Below are 23,126 nucleotides of genomic sequence, written 5' to 3'. Positions count from 1 at the left end.
ATGAAGTATTCCTCTGCTGTGATATGTGCTCTGTCACACTTTTTTTCTTCTATATGCAGATATAAATTAGACCCTCAGTTTTTCCGATGTGTTGACTGACTCCTGCCTTTCTCTCTCCTTGCAGGCTCAATGTGGGTAAGAATGACCTGTTGACCTTTTACGACGGTGATGACCTAACAGCTAACATCTTGGGTCAGTACAGTGGCACCAGGTCTCGCTTCAAGCTCTACACCTCCATGGCTGATGTCACCATCCAGTTCCAGTCGGACCCTGCTACCAACATCTACGGCTATGGCAACGGCTTCGTGGTCCACTTCTTTGGTGAGACATTACTCAGATACTGTTTAGTTGTACCTGCACACGGTTTTCTGAGAAATACTTTAATGGAAGAGTTATTGGAAGATAAAAGATAAAGCCTCTATTCTCCTATGGCAAAATTGTCCATACAGTACACAGAATACAGTGTTGTATTTTTTTTTTTATACTATCACAGGCAACAAAATTCTAATAAAATTCCCTTGGCTAAAAAGAGAGACTCCAAAAACGGGCTGCTGTTAGCAACCAGTTAGATAGAGGTAGATTATTACTAAATAGAAAGTAATACCGCAAAGAGAGAACGGCAGGATACAAGATGAAAAGCAGGGCTTTATCTGCTGTCTTTTCCCTCTGAACGGCCACCGGTGCATAGGATTATGGGACATCAAACACAAAAAACACAATTATGTGGCGCGCTTTGTCTACATCATCTGTATTTGCTGCGTGCTGCACCCCCAGCCTTGTGTGCCATAGTGAAAGAAGAAAGGGGCAGAATGGGTAGTGCCAAACCACCCACTGCCCGGCACACAGTGCAGTATGCAATCACTGCAAATTGATGGCATGCTCTTCACACTCCAGAACCGAATTCACATGCAGAACGCACCACCGGATTCCCTGTGCTCTGCTGCTGGACTCTCATGAATCTGTTTTATTAACCACACACAGCAGTACAGTCAGAGCATTTGGGCTTTACTTGATGTGTATAAATCAACCTGTGTAGATTTCATTAGTCTATATCATTAGAGAAATCAATAATCAATAATTTATTTTTCAGATTAATGGATAACCCATGTGCAGATGAGGGACTTTTTTTGTTGTTGAATTTTTAACCCCCTTTTCTCCCCAATTTCATAGTATCCAATTATTAGTAGTTACTATCTTGTCTCATCGCTACAACTCCCGTACGGGCTCGGGAGAGACGAAAGGTCGAAAGTCATGCATCCTCCGAAACACAACCCAACCAAGCCGCACTGCTTCTTAACACAGCCCGCATCCAACCTGAAGCCAGCCGCACCAATGTGTCGGAGGAAACACCGTGCACCTGGCGACCTTGGTTAGCGTGCACTGCGCCCGGCCCCCGCCACAGGAGTCGCTGGTGCGCGATGAGACAAGGATATCCCTCCCTAACCCGGACGACGCTAGGCCAATTGTGCATCGCCCCACGAACCTCCCAGTCGCGGCCGGCTGCGACAGAGCCTGGGCGCACAAACCCAGAGTCTCTGGTGGCACAGCTAGCACTGCGATGCAGTGCCCTGGATCACTGCGGCACCTGGAAGGCAATGAGGGACATTTTTGACAAAGATAACATCTCAACATCCCCTGCTCATTCTATCTCTGTCTCTCTCAATATCTATCCTTCCCCCTCTACCTCCAACTCACTCCATCCTGCCCCCGCGTGACTCACCACCCACAGAGGTCCCCAGGAACGACACATGCTCTGAGCTGCCAGAGATCACTAATGGCTGGAAGAGCACCTCCCACCCAGACTTGATCCATGGGACAGTGGTCACCTACCAGTGTTACCCAGGTTACGAGGTGCAGGGCTCTGAGATCCTCATGTGCCAGTGGGACCTGACGTGGAGTGGAGACGTGCCTAGCTGTGAGAAAGGTAAGCTAGGAAATAACAACCCACTGGGCACACCACCCATCCCAATGTGTTATCACTATGCTGTCAACCATTTAAAAGCAGAACAAAGTTCAAATTGAAATAGAATGTCAGATATTCTATATTTAGAAAGCAACTTTGTTATCACTGTGCTTAATCTATAGCACAACCCAATGACTTGGATTGCAGTTGAGGTGACATTTAAAAGTACATACAGTTGAAGTTGGAAGTTTACATACATACACCTTAGCCAAATACATTTCAACTCAGTTTTTCACAATTCCTGACATTTAATCCTCATAAAGATTCCCTGTCTTAGGACAGTTAGGATCACATCTTATTTTAAGAATGTGAAATGTCAGAACAATAGTAGAGAGTGATTTATTTCAGCTTCTATTTCTTTCATCACTTTCCCAGTAGGTCAGAAGTTTATATACACTCAATTAGTATTTGGTAGCATTGCCTTTAAATTGCTTAACTTGGGTCAAACATTTTGGGTAGCCTTCCACAAGCTTCCCACAATAAGTTGGGTGAATTTTGGCCCATTCCTTCTGACAGAGCTGGTGTAACTGAGTTAGGTTTGTAGGTCTCCTTGCTCGCACATGCCTTTTCAGTTCTGCCCAAAAATTGTCTATAGGATTTGAGGTCAGGGCTTTGTGATGGCCACTCCAATACCTTGACTTTGTTGTCCTTAAGCTTTTTCAGTTCTGCCAGAATGCTACCGGAAACGTTTGACCAAAGTTAAAGAATTTAAAGGCAACGCTACCAAGTACTAATTGAGTGTATGTAAACGTCTGACCCACTGGGTATGTGATGAAATAATAATAAATAATTCTCTCTACTATTATTCTGACATATCACTTCCTTAAAATGAAGTGGTGATCCTAACTGACATTAGACAGTGAATTTTTACTAGGATTAAATGTCAGGAATTATGAAACTGAGTTTAAATGTAGTTGGCTAAGGTGTATGTAAACTTCCGACTTCAACTGTACATATACTGACTATTTACGTAACCAAATTAATTTACATTATATAACACCAGACTTGATTGAGCCATCACTATGCTATTTACCCCCCAGAACAGTTAAAAATGTATTTGGCTAAGGTGTATGTAAACTTCTGACTTCAACTGTACATATGAGATGAATAATGCAAAATACAGTGCCTTGCGAAAGTATTCGGCCCCCTTGAACTTTGCGACGTTTTGCCACATTTCAGGCTTCAAACATAGAGATATAAAACTGTATTTTTTTGTGAAGAATCAACAACAAGTGGGACACAATCATGAAGTGGAACGACATTTATTGGATATTTCAAACTTTTTTAACAAATCAAAAACTGAAAAATTGGGCGTGCAAAATTATTCAGCACCCTTAAGTTAATACTTTGTAGTGCCACCTTTTGTTGCGATTACAGCTGTAAGTCGCTTGGGGTATGTCTCTATCAGTTTTGCACATCGAGAGACTGACATTTTTTCCCATTCCTCCTTGCAAAACAGCTCGAGCTCAGTGAGGTTGGATGGAGAGCATTTGTGAACAGCAGTTTTCAGTTCTTTCCACAGATTCTCGATTGGATTCAGGTCTGGACTTTGACTTGGCCATTCTAACACCTGGATATGTTTATTTTTGAACCATTCCATTGTAGATTTTGCTTTATGTTTTGGATCATTGTCTTGTTGGAAGACAAATCTCCGTCCCAGTCTCAGGTCTTTTGCAGACTCCATCAGGTTTTCTTCAAGAATGGTCCTGTATTTGGCTCCATCCATCTTCCCATCAATTTTAACCATCTTCCCTGTCCCTCCTGAAGAAAAGCAGGCCCAAACTATGATGCTGCCACCACCATGTTTAACAGTGGGGATGATGTGTTCAGCTGTGTTGCTTTTACGCCAAACATAACGTTTTGCATTGTTGCCAAAAAGTTCCATTTTGGTTTCATCTGACCAGAGCACCTTCTTCCACATGTTTGGTGTGTCTCCCAGGTGGCTTGTGGCAAACTTATCTTTAAGAAATGGCTTTCTTCTTGCCACTCTTCCATAAAGGCCAGATTTGTGCAATATACGACTGATTGTTGTCCTATGGACAGAGTCTCCCACCTCAGCTGTAGATCTCTGCAGTTCATCCAGAGTGATCATGGGCCTCTTGGCTGCATCTCTGATCAGTCTTCTCCTTGTATGAGCTGAAAGTTTAGAGGGACGGCCAGGTCTTGGTAGATTTGCAGTGGTCTGATACTCCTTCCATTTCAATATTATCGCTTGTACAGTGCTCCTTGGGATGTTTAAAGCTTGGGAAATCTTTTTGTATCCAAATCCGGCTTTAAACTTCTTCACAACAGTATCTCGGACCTGCCTGGTGTGTTCCTTGTTCTTCATGATGCTCTCTGCGCTTTTAACGGACCTCTGAGACTATCACAGTGCAGGTGCATTTATACGGAGACTTGATTACACACAGGTGGATTGTATTTATCATCATTAGTCATTTAGGTCAACATTGGATCATTCAGAGATCCTCACTGAACTTCTGGAGAGAGTTTGCTGCACTGAATAATTTTGCACGCCCAATTTTTCAGTTTTTGATTTGTTAAAAAAGTTTGAAATATCCAATAAATGTCGTTCCACTTCATGATTGTGTCTCACTTGTTGTTGATTCTTCACAAAAAAATACAGTTTTATATATTTATGTTTGAAGCCTGAAATGTGGCAAAAGGTCGCAAAGTTCAAGGGGGCCGAATACTTTCGCAAGGCACTGTATGTAAACATTAAAGTTAAAGTGACTAGTGTTCCATTATGAAAGTGGCCAGTGATTTCAAGACTATGTATATAGGGCAGCAGCCTCTAAGGTGCTAGTGATAGCTATTTAACAGTCTGATGGCCTTGAGATAGAAGATGTTTTTCAGTCTCTCGGTCCCTGCTTTGATGCACCTGTGCTGAGCTCGCCTTCTGGATGATAGTGGGGTGAACAGGCACTGGCTCAGGTGGTTGTAGTCCTTGATTATCTTTTTGGCCTTCTTGTGTCATCGGCTGCTATAGGTGTCCTGGAGGACAGGTAGTTTCCCCGCGGTGATGCGTTGGGCAGACCGCACCACCCTCTGGAGAGCCCTGCGGTTGCGGGTGTTGCAGTTGCCGTACCAGGCGGTGATACAGCCTGACAGGATGCTCTCAATTGTGCATCTGTAAAAGTTTGTGAGGGTTTTACGTGCCAAGCCAAGATTATTCAGCCTCCTGAGGTTGAAGAGCCGCTGTTGCACCTTCTTCAACACACTGTCTGTGTGGACCATTTCAGTTTGTCCATGATGTGAATCCAGAGGATCTTGAAGCTTTCCACCTTCTCCACTGCAGTCCCTTCGATGTGGATAGGGGGTGCTCCACGAACCAAGTCCAAGTCCACGATCAGCTCCTTTGTTTTGTTGACGTTGAGTAGAGGTAATTTTCCTGGCCCCACACTCCCAGGGCCCTCACCTCCTCAATGTAGGCTGTCTCTGGTAATCAGGATTATTACCGTTGTGTCATCTGCAAACTTGATGATTGAGTTGGAGGAATGTGTGGCCACGCACACATGGGTGAACAGACAGTACTTAAGGGGGCTGAGCACACAGCCTTGTGGGGACCCTGTGTTTGCGGGTGTTGTTTCCTACCTTCACCACCTGGGGGCCACCTGGGAGTCAGGAACTTCAGGTCCCAGTTGCACAGGGCGGTGTTCAGACCCAGGGCCCAGAGCTTAATGATGAGGTTGAAGGGTACTATGGTGTTGAATGCTGAGCTATAGTCAACGAACAGTATTCTTAGATAGGTATTCCTCTTGTCCAGATGGGAAAGGGCAGTGTGCAGTACAATGGCGATTGCATCGTCTGTAGATCTTTTGGGGTGGTAGGCAAATTGAAGTGGGTCTATGGTGTCAGGTAAGGTAGAGGTGATATGATCCTTGACTAGTCTCTCAATGCACTTAATGATGACAGAAGTGAGTGCTACTCAGTCATTTAGTTCAGTTTAGTTCAGCTTGTCTGAACATGCTCTGAGGATGTGGCTAGGGATTCCGTCTGGGCAGGCAGCCTTGCAAGGGTTAACATACTTAAATGTCTTACTCAGTTAGCCCACGGAGAAGAAGAGCCAACAGTCCTTGGTAGCTGGCTGCTTCGGTGGTTGAGAGAATTCCAAAGTTGTCATCAAGGGTGGCTTCTTTGAAGAATCTCAAATATAAAATATATTTGGAACACTTTTAGGTTTCTACATGATTCCATATGTGTAATTTAATAGTATTATTAAATTCATTATTTATACATTATTCTACAATGTAGAAAATAGTGAAAATAAAGAAAAACCCTTGAATGAGTAGGTGTGTCCAAACTTTTGACTGGTACTGTATGTACAGTAGGAACTAAATTCATTTATTTCAACAAGGCACATCTGTATGTAAAAAAAATACTATTAACATTTGAAAATAACTTGAACATTCAAAACAATTAAATTGTAGTGATACATTTTTTAAAAACAGTACAATAAAAAGCATAAAGTTGCCAGACTTCAATATACTTCAGACTCCAGAAATGAACGTGTATAATTCTTTCACCCATTCAATCCCTAATTCACCCCTCTGTTACTTGTTACTTGTCCATGAACCAGCTGACATGTCAACACTTCCTACAGATGATAACCTGTGTTATCAAATCCAGAGGAAAATGCACTGTCAGGATACTCATGTTTAGTACCACTTGGTTTTACAGCCACTGCTACACCAAAGCAATAGTCATGCCAAATTTAACCAGACGTTTTAAGTGAGAACATTATTTAATTAATGGCATTCATAAACCACTAGTGTGAACATAATTGCTGTCCCGAAATCTGTTGCTTCAGGGGTCTACTGAGAAACATACAACTCAAACTGTTTTGACTGCCACCTACAGGTGAGAGAACATGTTGCAGACACCTCAACAAGCCTGTGTTGTTTGATCATGTCACATGACCTGAATTTAAACCTTTATTTAAAGCCTTTTCCAGAAATGAGAATTATACCAAAAATGAAAGCAATTGTCTGAGGATGGTGCTGGACCATCTGACATAAAAAGAAAAGAGGAAAGTTTGGTGAAAAGGCTGCAGCCCTTTACACTCGTAACTGTATATGGGTTGAACATGGCAGATTTCAGCACTAATACATTGGAACACAGTAACTGCTATACATGACATAACAGCTCTCGGGCTCTGCACTTCACAGCGCTGTATGGATTTTGACTGACAGACATTGTGAATTTGAGCACCTCGAGCGACAAGAAAATGTCTCATCCCTCCTGCTAATTGGGCAACTTTTGCAAATGTTTTGTTGTCTGAGTGGGGGAAATGCTGTAAATGAAGAGGATTCTATGTATTTTGAAAGACGAGACATTGAGGATTATAATAAATACCATCTTGACATAGCCGCGGGAAGTAGGGGTGCTGAGGGTGCTGCTGCACCGCCTTATAAATCACAATTTTTAAAAAAGTATTAATATAAAAAATGCAGTTCCAAGATGACAAATGGCGTATGTTTGGCTGTTCTAAACAGAATGAGCCTATGTTTGTCTATTGTGCAGACAATTAGCTGCGGCACACACACCTGAAGGCACTCATTATTCCTTTCTACGCGCATCAAAATGATGATCTGTTTCACTCAATTGCATTGTGAAGGCTTAACACTGTAATATCATATTTAATAACTTAACTAGTCATGTTGGCATTAGAACAGGCTTTCAAATGATACCCACATGACCCGGACTGCGATTTATACTGGGATGTTTTTGAATTGCGTAGACAACAACAGTAATTGTGTGAGGGCGGGGATGCAGGGTTGTGTTCCAAACAAAACAACTATAAGTGTGCTTGCTCTAGTTCCTCAATGGCACAGCTAGGAGAGCATAAAAAAGCTACTTTTACACTGAACAAAAATATAACGCAACATGCAACAATTTCAAAGAGTTTACTTAGTTCATATAAGGAAATAAGTCAATTGAAATAAATGCATTAGGCCCCAATCTATGGGTTTTACATGACTGGGAATACAGATGGTCACAGATAACTTTTTAAAAAGGTAGGGGGCGTGGCTCAGAAAACCAGTCAGTATCTGGTGTGACCACTATTTGCCTCAGGCAGGCGACACATCTCCTTTGCATAGAGTTGATGAGGCTGTTGATTGTGGCCTATGGAATTTTGTCCCACTCCTCTTCAATGGCTGTGTGAAGTTGGATATTGGTGGGAACTGGAACACGCTGTCGTTCATGTCGATCCAGAGCATCCCAAACGTGCTCAATGGCTGACATGTCTTGTGAGTATTCAGGCCATGGAAGAACATTTTCAAATTCCAGGAATCCTTGCAACATGGGGCCATGCTTATCATGATGAAACATGAGGTGATGGCGGCAGATGAATGGCACAACAATGGGCCTCAGGATCTCGTTGCGGTATCTCTGTGCATTCAAATTGACATCGATAAAATGCAATTGTTTTCATTGTCCGTAGCTTATGCCTGCCCATACAATAACCCCATCACCACTCTGTTCACAACATTGCCCGGGAAAGATGAAACTGAGAAGAGCACAATTCACGGATGCCAGTGGCCATCGAAGGTGAGCATTTTCCCACCTAAGTCGGTTACGACGCCGAACTGCAGTCAGGTCAAGACCATGGTGAGGACGACGAGCACGCAGATCAGCTTCTCTGAGATGGTTTCTGACAGTTTGTGCATAAATTCTTCGGTTGTGCAAACCCAGAGCTTCATCAGTTGTCCGGGTGGCTGGTCTCAGACGATCCTGCAGGTCAAGAAGACGGATGTGGACGTCCTGGGCCGGCGTGGTTACACAGGATTTGCCTGTGAGGCCGGTTGGACGTACTGCCAAATTCTAAAAAATGAAGTTGGAAGCAGCTTATGGTTGAGAAATTAACATTAAATTATTTGGCAACAGCTCTGGTGGACATTCCTGCAGTTAGCATGCCAATTGCACTCTCCCTCAAAACTTGAGACATATTTAGCATTGCATTGCGTGACAAAACTGCACATTTTAGAGTGGCATTTTATTTTCCCCAGCACATATGTGCAATGATCGGGCTATTTAATCAGCTTATTGATGTGCCACACCTGTCGTCAGGTGGAATTGATTATCTTGGGAAAGGAGAAATGCTCACTAACAGGGATGTAAAAAAAATTGGAGCCCAAAAATGAAGAGAAATAAGCTTTTTGTGCATATGGAAAATTTCTGGGATCTTATATTTCAGCTCATGAAACATGGGACCAACACTTTATATGTTGCTATTGAATGTATCCAGAGTGAATACTGTAGTATTTACTGCAGTATAATATAGTATTTAGAGTTTACTATAGTATAAATACTGTATCAAAAAAAAGAGTAGTAAACTATATATACAAAAGTATGTGGACACGCCTTCAAATGAGTGGATTCGGCTAATTCAACCACACTCGTTGCAGACAGGTGTGTAAAATCAAGTACATCGCCATGCAATCTCCATAGACAAACATTTGCAGTAGAATGGCCAAACTGAAGAGCTTAATGACTTTCAACATGACACCGTCATTGGATGCCACCTTTACAACAAGTCAGTTTGTCTAATTTCTGCCCTAATAGAGCTGCCCTGGTCAACTGTAAGTGCTGTTATTGTGAAGTGTAAACATCTTACAGCAACAACAGCTCAGCCACGAAGTGGTAGGCCACACAAGCTCACAGAATGAGACCTCAGAGTGCTGAAGTGCGTAGTGTGTAAAAATTGTCCTCAGTTGCAACACTCACTTCCAAACTGCCTCTAGAAGCAACATCAGCACAAGAACTGTTCGTTGGGAGCTTCATGAAATGGGTTTCCATGGCTGAGCAGCCACAAGCCTCAGATCACCATGCTCATTGCCAAGCGTCGGCTGGTGTGGTGTAAAGATCACCACCATTGGTCTCTGGAGCAGTGGAAACGTATTCTCTGGAGTGATGAATCGCGCTTCACCATCTGGCAGTCCGATGTACAAATCTGGGTTTAGCGGATGCCAGGAGAACGGTACCTGCCCCAATGCATAGTGCCAACTGTAAAGTTTGGTGGAGGAGGAATAATGGTCTGGTTTGGGCTAGGCCCCTTAGTTCCAGTGAAGAAAAAACTTAACGCTACGGCATACACAATTCTAGACGATTCTGTGTTTCCAACTTTGTGGCAACAGTTTGGGGAAGGCCCTTTTGGCACGACAATGACCCTGTGCAGAAAGCGAGGTCCATACAGAAATGTTTTTTCAAGATCGGGAAGGAACAACTTGACTGTCCTGCACAGAGCCCTGACCTCAACCCCATGGAGCACCTTTGGGATGAATTGGAACGCCGACTGCGAGCCAGGCCTAATCGCCCGAAACATTAGTGCCCGACCTCACTAATGCTCTTGTGGCTGAATGGGAGCAAGTCCACGCAGCAATGTTCCAACATTTAGTGGAAGGCCTTCTCAGAAGAGTGGAGGCTGTTATAGCAGCAAAGGGTGGATCAACTCCATATTTATGCCAATGATTTTGGAATTAAATATTTGACAAGCAAATGTCCACATACTTTTGTAGTGTATATAACATAGTATTTACTGTAGTGGTTTTGCTGACTGTAGTATACTGTATTTTTTGCGAACTGTTGTATACTGTAATATTTACTGTAGTGTTTTTGGTGACATTACTGTAGTATTTACTAAAGTGTTTTTGTTTTATCTTTGACATAGAAGTGTGGGACGTTCTCCTTCAGGAAACCTACTGTAGAAATACTAAAAGAGCACATTTTCCATAACCTGTAAGGAGGTAGAACTGGGTTATGAATGGAGACTTCAGCTCTTCTGCTCTTTTCTATAACCTGTAGGCAACACAATATATGGTCTATACTTGGCATATAGGTTTCTCACTCAGGTGGGCAAAAATAGAGATGAAGGGAATGGGCAGGGTATATGGAAATGAAATTCTGCAGTATTTACTATATTTAAATAAGTATAGTGTTTGTGTGGACTGTAGTGATTTTGCAGACCTTTCTGTATTATTTACTGCAGTGTTCTTTGGGGGATTTACTATAGTATTCTAGGGTATACTACAAAATTATTACACATGATCTACAGTGTAAAGTATGGTATTACATAGTATACTACACTTTACTACAGAATTCTATAGTAAGTACCCTAGTATTCTATAGTAAACTGTAATAATTTTTTATGTTGGGGTGTCCCTTGGGCTGTAGGCTGCAATGCCTGAATGGCTTCAATATCCAGCCATGTTAATTTTTAATGACCAAGAAGATAGATGTCTGATATTTAATTAGAAGGCTCTGTGTCATCTACTGGGTTATTGTATGAGACTGGCACGTTATTGAGGGAACCACTGTTGATCACCTGTGGTGTAACTGATAATGAAGATTGTGAATGTATTGTACTGTAGTGGTTATGTATTAGAGTGGTTATCCATTTGCCTGTGTTTTCTGCCTGGTTGTGTCTGTGTAATCAGTGATGACGTGTCCTGACCCGGGGAATGTGGAGCACAGCCGGAGGATGGTGACGGGATCCCGCTTCATGGTGGGATCGACAGTGCAGTATGTGTGCAATAAGGGCTACTCCCTGTCTGGAAGCACACTGCTCACCTGCTACAACAGAGACTCAGCCAACCCCAAGTGGAGCGAGAGGCTGCCCAAGTGTAACCGTAAGTCGGGAAACTATATCTGGTAAAATACACACACATGCACGCACGCACACACAAACACACAGTGTTTTTTATTTTATTCAAACAGGATAGTCGTCCTCCTCTCTAACAATCAGCATGGTTTTTCTGAAAGTCTGCAGTATTCCTTTAGATAACTCAGAGAACTCTGTGCCAGTAAGTGTATCGTTCAACTTGTGCTGTGATTTGTTGAGTCAACTCAACTGACATTACAAAAATGAGCGGCATCAGTTAGCATAATTTGAATGAACATTCTACATTACCATGGTGATCCAGCATCAGTTGATAGAACATTCCACATTACCATGGAAATGATCGCATCACAATACCAGGCAGCCATTGCGAGTCTACCCATGAGTTTACCAGTCAAATTGCTAGGGTTAGAGCTTCCAAGCCTGCTCTATTCATTCTATTTCTGTGGTGATAGTGCCTTTTCATAGCTGCATCTATCAGTGTCAAACATCATTACTTTTGCATAGCGCAAAACAAGGCGAGGTACAGCTAACTGACAAAATGAAGGAAACACCAACATCGTGTCTTAAGGCGTTTAGATTTATTTGATAATTTACAACACAATACAAGCACACATGGATAATGCATTTAAAATCATTAAGAATTACAAAAAAAAGTTAGAAAATGGCTCAAAGAATTTACAAGCATAACATAGTAGGCCTAGGCTAGACAGTAGACCTAACCTACTATCAAGTTTAATGTAAGACCCAGATGCAGACTGTATGTCGAAGTAACAATGTTTATTACAACAACAGGGGCAAAGGTACAGGACGGCAGGCAGGCTCAGGGTCAGGTCAGGCAGAGGTCAATAATCCAGAGTAGTGGGGCAAAGGTACAGGACGGAAGGCAGGCTCAGGGTCAGGTCAGGCAGAGGTCGGTAATCCAGAGTAGTGGGGCAAAGGTACAGGATGGCAGGCAGGGTTAGGACAGGTAGAAGGGTCAAAGCCGGGAAAAACTACAGAAGAGGAACTTAGACAAGACAGGAGCAAGGGGGAAACCGCTGATAGGTTCTACGAACAAAAAAAACTGGCAACAGACAAACGGAGAACACAGATATAAATACACAAGGGATAATGGGGAAGATGGGCGACACCTGGAGGGGGGTGGAGACAAGCACAAACACAGGTGAAACAGATCAGGGCGTGACACCTACTAGACATACTTAGGTTACAGATATAATAATAATAATAATAAATAAATGTTTGAACTTGTATAGTACTTTTCAAAAAAGCTCAAAGCGCATAAAAAGAAAAACAACAAGCATAACATTTAAATGATGAAGATTGAAAGTCTCTGTTGGCGTTGGGCCACCTCTAGCCTCGAGACCTGCTTCAATGTGCCTTTGGAATATATTCTACAAGTGTCTGGAACTCTAATGGAGGGATGTTACACCATTCTTCCGTGGGAAATTCCATGATTTGGTGCTTTTTGTTGACGGTGGTGGAAAACGCTGTCTCAGGCGCCACTCCAGAATCTCCCATAAATGTTCAACTGGGTTGAGCTTTAGTGACACACACACACACACACACACACACACACACACACACACACACACACACACACACACACACACACACACCATTTATAAATGGTGATTATTAATAGTCTAATAATAATAATAACCCATTTATAAATGGTGATTATTAATGGTCTAATAATAATAATAACCCATTTATAAATGGCAAACAAGACAGTAAAAAATAAATCATAAGGAATATGGTTTTGAAAGTGTTTGTCCTATATCTAGGAGATATAAGAAAGCTCAGGAAATATATATATATTATTTACACATATTTAACCCCTTAAATTTGTTTTCACAAAACTACCTCCATATACATTGATTTGTATGGGTTACCTTCAGTCCTGTGACACGTGTGGTGGATTGTAGAGCAAAACGGGGAACATCATCGTGTTCATGAGAGTCTCATCTTTCCATAGAGTGGTCATATTAGTTAGTAGGCAAAACAGATGTTTTTGTGAGAAGACCGATGTTTAGGATGTCTCCTGGTGTGACAAACACTGCTCTAGCTCTGCCACTTTCCACTGCAGATGCGGAAGGGTGGATTGAGACGCAGCCCAGGCAAAAAAAACAGATCTCTAGTTTAAACTGACAGATTTCTATGGGGATTTTAATGTTAATTAGATTGACATATGTGTGCGTCAATATACTCTTAGGGATTAATTAACTCAGAAACCACACCTGTGTGGAAGTGTTTCCTTTAATTTGGCAGACCTGTGTAAGTAAGTACCTTGTGCAAGTAAGTGGTGGAAAACTGTAATGATGTTAGAAATTATACATGTAATAAGGGTACTCTGCTGTCTAAGAAGTATAGAGACAACCATAGTGACAGCCATGGTGTGTGTCTGTCTGTGTGTGTCCTGGCAGCTGAGAAGTATGAGCCCTGCAGGAACCCTGGTGCCCCCTCCACCAGCGTGCAGAGCTTAGAGAAAGCCTTCTACCAGGCAGGGGAGACACTGAGCTTCTCCTGCCGTACCGGCTATGAGCTGCAGGGGGAGCCCACCATCCGCTGTGTCCCTGGACACCCGTCACAGTGGAGCGGCACACCACCCGCCTGTAGAGGTACACTTGTATCAACTGCTAATAACTTATGATACCCAGTTCCATGATGTGTAAAATGATCAGGGTCCCCAAATCGCTTTTCTTTTTTTCCAGCATCCTCTTTGCAGTATTTGAATGAGCGGAAGTTGGATGGTAAGTACAGTATACCAGCTAGTTGTAACCGCAGTGTGAAGTATTATGATGCCATAGAGGAGATATACACTACATGACCAAAAGTATGTGGACACCTGCTCATCAAACATTTCATTCCAAAATCATTGGCATTCGTATGGAGTTGCCCCCCCTTGCTGCTATAACAGCCTCCACTCTTTCCACTAGAGGTTGGAACATTGCTGCGGGGACTTGCTTCCATTCAGCCACAAGAGCATTAGTGAGGTCGGGCACCGATGTTAGGCGATCAGGCCTGGCTTGCAGTCTGCATTCCAATTCATCCCTAAGGTGTTCGATGGGGTTGAGGTCAGGGCTCTGTGTTTCTCATCACTCCAAAGAACACATTTCCACTGCTCCAGAGTCCAGTGGTGGCAAGCTTTACACCACTCCAGCCGATGTCGATCTTGTGTGTGGCTGCTCAGCCATGGAAGCCCATTTTATGATTCTCCCAATGAACAGTTCTTGTGCTGACGTTGCTTCTAGAGGCAGTTTGGAACTCGGTAGTGAGTGTTGCAATCGAGCAAATGCGATTTTTATGCGCTACGTACTTCAGCAGTTCTGTTTTGTGAGCTTGTGTGGCCTACCACTTTGCGGCTGAGCCGTTGTTGCTCTTAGACATTTCCACTTCACGAGAACAGCACTTGCAGTTGACCAGGGCAGCTCTAGCAGGCCAGAAATTTGACGAACTGACTTGTTGGAATGGTGGCATCCTATGACGGTGCCATGTTGAAAGTCGCTGAACTCCTCAGTAAGGCCATTCTACTGCTGTGCTCAATTTTATATGCCTGTCAGCAACGGGAGTGGCTGAAATAGCCGTATCCACATACTTTTGTATGTATATATAGTATACTTATGCTGTACTTGTTTCAGGTTATGCATGTTTCATGTTTATTTTCAGTTGCTAGTCCTGAGTACGGTATGGAGGGAACCAACATTGCCATCGCCGTTCTGATTCCTGCTGCGGTTGTATTGGTAGTCATCCTGGGGATTTACCTCTACTTTGCAAAGTGAGTATGAGAATAAGAGATTGGAAAGTAACTACATAACTAATTCAGTTATATGCTTCAGAGCAGTTGAGACTCTGTTCAAGTGTGCTTGTTTGTCTCTGTCCCTGTTAGACTTCAGGGGAAGACCATCAGAATGCCAACATCATCCCTACCGCCGTATGACAACATGACAGAGGAGTCAGCCTTCAACAACCCAATCTATGATAAAGGAGTAAGTACGGATGTCATGCACATGAATCTCCGAGACGTGGACTCCAAGAATACCATTGTCCAGTCCTGATCCATCTCATTGCAATCTGCATGACTGTCATCTCATATCTTACCAGCAGAGGGCACTATCTAACAAATCAGCAACCAGAGCTCTGAACTAAGCCTCAACATTTGTGGCCTTGTGATGAATGCAGACAAGCACTATTGCCAATCAATTCTGGCTCTCGAAGTCTATTACTTAGCTTTAACGTTTGGAAGCTCTACAGTCTACTTAGCTTTAAATCTTTAAAGCACTACAGTCTACTTAGATTTAAAGCTAAATGTGTTTTTGTATGAGTATCACATTATTTTTAGTGGATAAATAGGACCGCACAAGCACTCCATCAGTGGATAGGGGACATGTAGTGCACAGAGATGTTTACATTTGAAATTTGAGCATGACAACTACGTTCCTGGAGAGATGATGAATGTATGAAGGAGGTGAAAGATATATTTTTGTAATACTTAATATCAGTGTCAGCTTTAAAGACACTTTAAAGCTCATCCATCATTGTCATTATCATCTCATTCACATGTGAATGAGTTGTGCAGTAATTGAGTCTCGTCCATTAATTACACTGAACAAAAATATAAACGCCACATGCAACAATTTCAAAGACTTTACTTAATTACAATTCATATAAGGAAATCAGTCAATTTAAATAAATATTATTAAGCCCTAATCTATGGATTTCACATGACTGGGAATACAGATATGTTGGTCACAGACAAAATAAAGTAGACGCGTGGATCAGAAAACCAGTCAGTATCTGCTGTGACCACCATTTGCCTCATGCAGCGCGACACATCTCATTCTCATAGAGCTGACCAGGCTGTTGATTATGGCCTGTGGAATGTTGTCCCACCCCTATTCAATGGCTGTGCGAAGCTGCTGGATATTGGCGGGAACTGAAACATGCTGTTGTACATGTTGATCCAGAGCATCCCAAACATGCTAAATGGGTGACATGTCTGTTATGCAGGCCATTGAAGAACTCTGAGATTTTCAGCTTCCAGGAATTGTGTACAGATCCTTGCGACATGGGGCCATGCATTATCATGCTAAAACATGAGGTGATGGCGGTGGATGAATGGGACAACTATGGGCCTCAGGATCTAGTCACAGTATTTCTGTGCATTCAAATTGCCATCAATAAAATGCAATTGTGCTCTTTGTCTGTACCATAACCATACTGCCACCATGGGGCACTCTGTTCACAAAGTTGACATCAGAAAACCACTCGCACACTTAACGCCATCTGTCCGGTACAGTTGAAACCGGGATTTGCCAGTTCACATTTTAGAGAAATCTGCTTTTTGTGCATATGGAACATTTCAGGGATAATTATTTCAGCTCATGAAACATGGGACCAACACTTTACATGTTGCATTTATATTTTTGTTCAGTATAGTTTGAAATGCTTTTGAAATGTATACACATATGGACCCTTTTATGAATTATGGTTATTAAATCACATGGACTATAATAGACAGTATTTATATTTCCACTTAGTATTTACATTAGTTTTATGTGTTGCACATTAGAACATTATCAGAGCACTTCGATTTGACATTGAGTCTCAATTATTGTATTTGGTTTACACATTCCTTTGTCCATGAGTCCTTCATATCTGCATGTTGGATTTGTTGTGAAATGTCAAAGGCACAATGTACGATAAACATGATTCCACCATGTACAGTACCAGTCAAAAGCTTGGACACACCTACTCATTCAGTTGTTCTTAATTTTTTACTATTTTCTACATTGTAGAATAATAGTGAAGACATAAACTATGAAATAACACATATGGAATCATATAGTAACCAAAAAAGTGTTAAACAAATCAAGATATATTTTATTTGAAATTCTTCAAAGTAGCCACCCTTTGCCATGATGAAAGACTTGCACACTTGGCATTCTCTCAACCAGCTTCACCTGGAATGCTTTTCCAACAGTCTTGAAGGAGTTCCCACATATGCTGAGCACTTGTTGGGTGCATTTCCTTCACTCTGCGGTCAAACTCATCCCAATTGGGTTGAGGTCAAGTGATTGTTGAGTCCAGGTCATCTGATGCAGCACTCCATCACTCTGCTTCTTGGTGAAATAGCCCTTACACAACCTGGAGGTGTGTTGGGTCATTGTCTGGAGGTGTGTTGGGTCATGATAGTCCCACTAAGCGCAAACCAGATGGGAATGCGTACCGCTGCAGAATGCTGTGGTAGCCATGCTGGTTAAGTGCTGAGGATAACACAGTGCCACCGATGCGGCCCGCTACCAAGGACTGTGGGCTCTCCTTCTCTGTGGTCGACGTGAGTAAGACATTTAAGCATATTAATCCTCGCAAGGTTGCCGGCCCAGACGGCATCCCTAGCCGCGTCCTCAGAGCATGCGCAGACCAACTGGCTGGTGTGTTTACGGACATATTCAATCTCTCCCTATCCCAGTCTGCTGTCCCCACATGCTTCAAGATGGCCACCATTGTTCCTGTACAAGAAAGCAAAGGTAACTGAACTATTAAAAAAAAAAAATATTTCACCTTTATTTAACCAGGTAGGCTAGTTGAGAACAAGTTCTCATTTAGAACTGCGACCTGGCCAAGGTAAAGCAAAGTGACACAGAGTTACACATGGAATAAACAAGCATACAGTCAACACAATCGAAAAAAGAAAAACAAATCTATATACAGTGTGTGCAAATGGCATGAGGAGGTAAGGCAATAAATAGGCCATAGTAGAAAAGTAATTACAATTTAGCAAATTAACACTGGAGTGAGATGTGCAGAGGATGTGCAAGTAAAAATACTGGTGTGCAAAAGAGCAGAAAAGTAAATAAAAACAATATGGGGATGAGGTAGGTAGATTGTATGGGCTATTTACAGATGGGCTATGTACAGCTGCAGCGATCGGTTAGCTGATGTTTTAAGTTAGTGAGGGAAATATAAGTCTCCAACTAAATGACTATCGCCCCGTAGCACTCACTTCTGTCATCATGAAGTGCTTTGAGAGGCTATTCAAGGATCATATCACCTCCACTTTACCTGTCACCCTAGACCCACTTCAATTTGCTTCCCGCCCCAATAGATCCACAGACCGATGCAATCGCCATCACACTGCCCTATCCCATCTGGACAATAATACCTATGTAAGAATGCTGTTCACTGACTACAGCCTTGCCTTCAACACCATAGTACCCTCCAAGCTCATCATCAAGCTCGGGGCCCTGGGTCTGAACCCCGCCTTGTGCAACTGGGTTCTGGAGTTCCTGACGGTCCTCCCCCAGGTGGTGAAGGTAGGAAACACCTCCACTTCGCTGAACCTCAACAGTGGAGCCCCACAAGGATGCGTGCTCAGCCCCCTCCTGTACTCCCTGTTCACCCATGACTGCGTGGCCATGCACACCTTCAACTCAATCATTAAGTGTGCTAATGTCCATTGCTAATGTTCATTGTGTCTTATTTCCATTGCTTGTGTTTCCTGGCCCAAGCAAGTCTCTTCTTATTTTTGGTGTCCTTTAGTAGCGGTTTCTTTACAGCAATTCAACCATGAAGTCCTGATTCACGCAGTATCTTCTGAACAGTTGATGTTGAGAAGAGACTGCAGAGGTAACTCTGTGTCTTCCTTTCCTGTGGCGGTCCTCAGGAGAACCAGTTTCACCATAGTGCTTGATTGTTTTTGCGACTGAATTTTAAGAAACTTTCAAAGTTCTATTGAATGACCTTCATGTCTTAAAGTAAAGTAATGATGGACTGTCATTTCTCTTTGCTTATTTGAGCTGTTCTTGCAATAATATGAACTTTGTCTTTTACCAAACAGGGCTTTCTTCTGTATACCACCCCTACCTTGTCACAAGACAACTGACTGGCTCAAACGCATTAATTAACTTTTAACAAGGCACACCTGTTAATTGAAATGCATTCTCATGAAGCTGGTTAGGAGAATGCCAAGAGTGTGCAAAGCTGTCATTATGGCAAAGGGTGGCTACTTTAAAGAATCTCAAATATAAAATATATTTGGATTTGTTTAACACTTTTTTTTGTTACTATATGATTCCATACGTGTTATTTCATAGTTTTTATGTCTTCACTATTATTCTATAATGTAGAAAATAGTCAAAATAAAGAAAAACCCTTGAATGAGTAGGTGTGTCCACACTTTAAACTGGTACCGTATATCAATGTGTTGTGTTAAACTATTCATCAACTTGGTTACAAATGTAACAGTGATGCATATCATGCTCTAAAAAGCCATCTCACTTGATTCAAAATATTGTGTTGCGGGAATGTCCTATTAGTTAAGCAGGTATTCAGACAGCTGTGTGACGTGAGCAGATGTGCTTCTCTAATTCGTTACTTACATAATCTGGTCTCCGTTTTGACTGGGCCATACTCTCCTCATCCTCCTCGTTTTCCACCTCTTCCTCCCATCAGCCGGCTTGTGTTCTGTGATTATTAATTGTCTGTCTGTCTGTCCCTCCTTGGCTGTCTGCAAAAGAACAATGAGGTGAGGCCTTCTTCTGATGCCGACTGTCCATCTTAACGAGCACACCTCATATCCACCTCACCCACTGTATCACCTGTCACTGCACCAAACTGGTGTCAAAACTTCAGTCAACACATTGTGGGGTTAATGGGTTCCTCACCACTGAGCTCCCTGACCCCCACTAACTTCATCACTCTCTCTTTTTCTCTTTCCCTCAAGTAGTTACTATTAACTTAAATTTGGGAAAGAAAATACCTTTGCATAACATCTCACTGTTGATAATGAAAGTAAAGTATGGGGTGGCAGTGGCTGAGGAACTGACGTATTATGACCCAGAGTAAGAACTTTTGGCCAGTAAGAACCTTTGATGAGTGTGTTTGTCTGGTCTTTACAGGAAAAAAGAGATTATGAGGTAACCATTTAGAGACCTTACAGCGAGAGGAAATCAACCGTTGCTTTTTGTGACCTCTCAGCTTTTCTGCGATGACTTCAGCTCCTATTCCTCACTCTTCTTCCTCTTCATTCCCTCCTTTTTGTGGGCTTTTGTAAATATCCGTCTTTCCAGAGGACTTCTACCAGAGCTGCAACGGTGGTGGTTCAACATGGTGTTATTTTTGTAGAGCTTCAACACAGATGGCCTTTCTTTAGAGTTTCTACATTGTTTATTTCATAAGCCCAGGACTGGTTACATTATGGGGGATAGTGATACATTAAGTTTAATTGGTTTTTAAGTTTTACATAAGAAATCTGAAGGATGAATGTACCGATAATGAGTTGGCAAAGATTTTGAAATATACACTATACATGAAAAATACATTATGACCCACAGTTGACTGAACATTGTCCAAATTTCACATTTACCTTAAGTGAATATTTTCATTTTCAATTTTGCTACTATAATTCCACCAACCATGTCTATAGCTATATGTTTTTTTTTTTAAATCACTTTGTAAATAAACTGCCTGTCTAATATGAGGGTGTCTGAGACTTGACGAACAAAATTAGTGTTTTGTTCAAGTTTGACTCACAGTTTTGTTGAGAGACATGTCCTGTGCTAAAACAACTATAAAATACATCAGAGAAATGTATAGACCACAGTGTTAAGTTCCCCTTTATGGCAGATATAGAGTAGGTAAATACTACTTGGTTAAACTAATGTTAAATCCCAACAGCTTTCTCTTGAGAGTATGCACCAATTTAATGAGAAGGAGGCCATCTAAAATCCCATCTTCTACAAAGTGCTGTTCTTTAAAGTACACAAACGTAATGTTCATAAGAATGCTCATGGGCCACTGTCTACCACCCCTTGTCTGTGCTCTCCTTCGTTTCTGTCTCTCCACACAAGAAATTGACTGCTTAAAGTATTGAACTGCATCCACAACATTTGTTGACGTCAAAAAACATGTCAGATATTCAAACTATGTGTACTTTTCTTCTCTTTGTAAAATAAACAATCCATCCAGTCCAATCTGAGTTTGCAAGTCACAACAGGTTTTATTTTTACTGTTTATCTTAATTGTTGTCTCTATAAATGTTAAATTGACTCCCTTTGGTATCATTATGTGTCTTTGGTCATAAACTTTGAATATATAGTGCAAACTGATGATTGCCCAGCAATAGTACATTCAGAGTAAGTTGTAAGGTGGGTGTATATTTTATTACTCAAAATCTGAATAAAAAGAACTGCATTAACTGTGAAAAATTCCCCCGAGAGTTAGACTCTGTGTAAAAAGGATTGCAAGAAATTGACCACCTTTATCTGACAGAACTGTCATATCCTGCTGAAATGTGCATTGATTATACAAAACAAATGTGAAATGCACCTTAAAATAAGTAAATCACATGAAAAAATATTACAGTTTACTATAGAATACTACATGACTTACTAAAGAATTCTGTAGTAAACTGTAGTATACTGTAGAATTCTATACTACACACTGTAGTATCCCTCTAACACGTGTAGTACTTACTATAGAATGTTGTAGTATAATGTAGAATATCGTAAATACTACAGCATTATTTGCAAAAAAAGCACTCTAGGAAATACTACAGTAATGTCCACAAACACTACAGTCTGCAAAATTACCACACTTATTTAAATATAGTAAATACTACAGTATTCAATTTCCATATTACCTGCCCATTCCCCTCTCCATATCCCAATTTGTGCCACTGATAAGTGAGAAATGTACTTAACAAGTATAGACCATATATTGTGTTCCATACAAATTATTGAAAAGCGCAGAGGATCTAAACTATCTGTTAAGACCCCAGTCCTACCTACCTACCTACCTACCTACCTACAGGTTGTGGAAAATGTGCTATTTTAATATTTATCCAGCAGATAAATACACTATAATAAATACTACACTATACTAAATACTACAGTATACTGTAAATACTACAGTATATTACAGTAAATACTACAGTCTTCACTATAGTTTTTTTGCTGATTTGAGTCCGCAAAAACACTACAGTGAATACTATAGTATTTACACCATAGTATACTATAGCATTTTTTTCATGTGTTTTCTTTGGGTGCGGAAAAGAGAAGATTTAAATTAAATGCAACATGAAATAAAGTTGGCAAGATATCTATTTACCTATGTGTTTGCCTTTCATTTATTGTGAATTAGCTGTGATTGACACCATGAACTGAACTACAAAATCTATTTCATAACAAAGTTATCCACAGTTTTTCACTCTGACACAGCCATTTTTAAACAGGAATAAATAAAGCAGATTATTGTGGGCGCCACAAATTTGCCTTTGAGGGTGTTTCATTTTAAATGTTATCATAGTTTCCAGTTTTAACAATTATATTTATGCACTCAAACACATTCCATTCTAGACATTACAATGAGCCCATTCTCCTATAGCTCCTCCCACCAGTCCCCACTGATTGATGAATACCAATTGTTTGCAGCCTCGGTGCTCATGCACAGCCTGGGCTATTTGCGTTTCAAAACTCCCGTAATTTACCATATATGGTCAAAATCGTACCTTTAAATCTGCAATATATAACGTTTTGGCTAACCCTA

At 41.5% G+C, this 23,126-nt stretch overlaps 1 protein-coding gene across 2 annotated transcripts in view; it reads left to right on the top strand.

Annotated features, from left to right (window-relative positions):
- The window catches only part of LOC139422925 (seizure protein 6-like), a 231,464-nt gene extending 208,831 nt beyond the window's left edge, over nt 1-22,633 (top strand). Inside the window, exons 10-17 of one of the 2 annotated variants that reach the window (XM_071174402.1) lie at nt 125-321; nt 1,730-1,924; nt 11,398-11,589; nt 14,006-14,200; nt 14,294-14,332; nt 15,249-15,357; nt 15,469-15,568; nt 20,480-22,633. In XM_071174402.1, the coding sequence (XP_071030503.1) occupies nt 125-321; nt 1,730-1,924; nt 11,398-11,589; nt 14,006-14,200; nt 14,294-14,332; nt 15,249-15,357; nt 15,469-15,568; nt 20,480-20,509 (1,057 nt within the window). In that variant the 3' untranslated portion in view covers nt 20,510-22,633. Of the gene's footprint in view, nt 1-124; nt 322-1,729; nt 1,925-11,397; nt 11,590-14,005; nt 14,201-14,293; nt 14,333-15,248; nt 15,358-15,468; nt 18,731-20,479 lie in introns of those variants that run through there. The other variant, XM_071174401.1, reaches the window with a different exon arrangement.
- Nucleotides 22,634-23,126: the final 493 nt, after the last annotated feature.

The sequence above is a fragment of the Oncorhynchus clarkii genome, chromosome 12, assembly GCF_045791955.1.
Source record: "Oncorhynchus clarkii lewisi isolate Uvic-CL-2024 chromosome 12, UVic_Ocla_1.0, whole genome shotgun sequence".
NCBI classification, from domain to species: Eukaryota; Metazoa; Chordata; class Actinopteri; order Salmoniformes; family Salmonidae; genus Oncorhynchus; species Oncorhynchus clarkii.
This window is presented reverse-complemented; position numbering and strand designations above follow the sequence as displayed.